Source organism: Hoplias malabaricus, chromosome 16 (genome assembly GCF_029633855.1).
Source record: "Hoplias malabaricus isolate fHopMal1 chromosome 16, fHopMal1.hap1, whole genome shotgun sequence".
In the NCBI taxonomy this organism is placed as follows: Eukaryota; Metazoa; Chordata; class Actinopteri; order Characiformes; family Erythrinidae; genus Hoplias; species Hoplias malabaricus.
Genome location: NC_089815.1, coordinates 4,760,378 through 4,761,154, shown reverse-complemented (window position 1 = coordinate 4,761,154; position 777 = coordinate 4,760,378). Strand labels below are relative to the sequence as shown.

Below are 777 nucleotides of genomic sequence, written 5' to 3'. Positions count from 1 at the left end.
ATCTGGCCCAGGTCAGGCACCCATTCTGTGATTTCATGGCCCACTATTTACATGGATTGACAGCATGTGAGTAGACATCTCCCATTAATCCCAAATTCCAACATCGCCCGAAGTCACTTTCTGAGCCAGTTTTGGCTCACATCCAGAAGTGGGCAAGATCTGTTTTGGAATGTCATTAACTGAATGAGCATTTTTCAGGCTCAGCAACATTTTATTTCTTCCAGAAGTAGCCCATATCTGAATGCTATCTTGATTATCAATATACTCTGTATAGGTGTGCTATCAAATTATGAATGTATAACTAAAATACTGATATAACATTTATACATTTTGTTTTTTGATGTTTTACAGAATGCAGAATGTGCCCTTCCTCTGTCTCCAGTGGAGGACTACTGGTTTCCCCAGCAACCGTACAGTTACTATGGACAATGCTAATAGGCTAAATGCTAACGGACGCTGTTAGAAATGGAGAACAACATTTCTGGGACGTGGACTTTACTTTGTGCAATGATTTTGAGTCTTTCAAGGCTGTACATAGTTGATCATGTTTATAGGTATTTATATTTTTGTATTGTAAAGGAGAGCTATATATTTATTGATTGTGAATATTTGGGACAATAAAGAACCCAAGATCACTGCATTTGTGTCTTGTGTTTTCACGTCACAGTGGGGACAAATAGCACTGTCCAAACCGACACACGTCTCTAGAATGTTACTTCAAGGGGAAGTCGAAATCACTCTCAGCGTCTCGTTTCTATTGGTCCATCACTAGTGACA

General features: G+C 39.3%; 1 protein-coding gene across 1 annotated transcript in view; it reads left to right on the top strand.

The window, feature by feature from the left end:
• Positions 1–435, top strand: part of LOC136672063 (mesogenin-1-like) — a 1,319-nt gene extending 884 nt beyond the window's left edge. The window contains exon 2 of the mRNA XM_066648005.1: positions 352–435. Coding sequence (XP_066504102.1) covers positions 352–435 — 84 coding nt within the window. The remainder of the gene's footprint in view (positions 1–351) is intronic.
• The last annotated feature ends 342 nt before the right edge of the window (positions 436–777 follow it).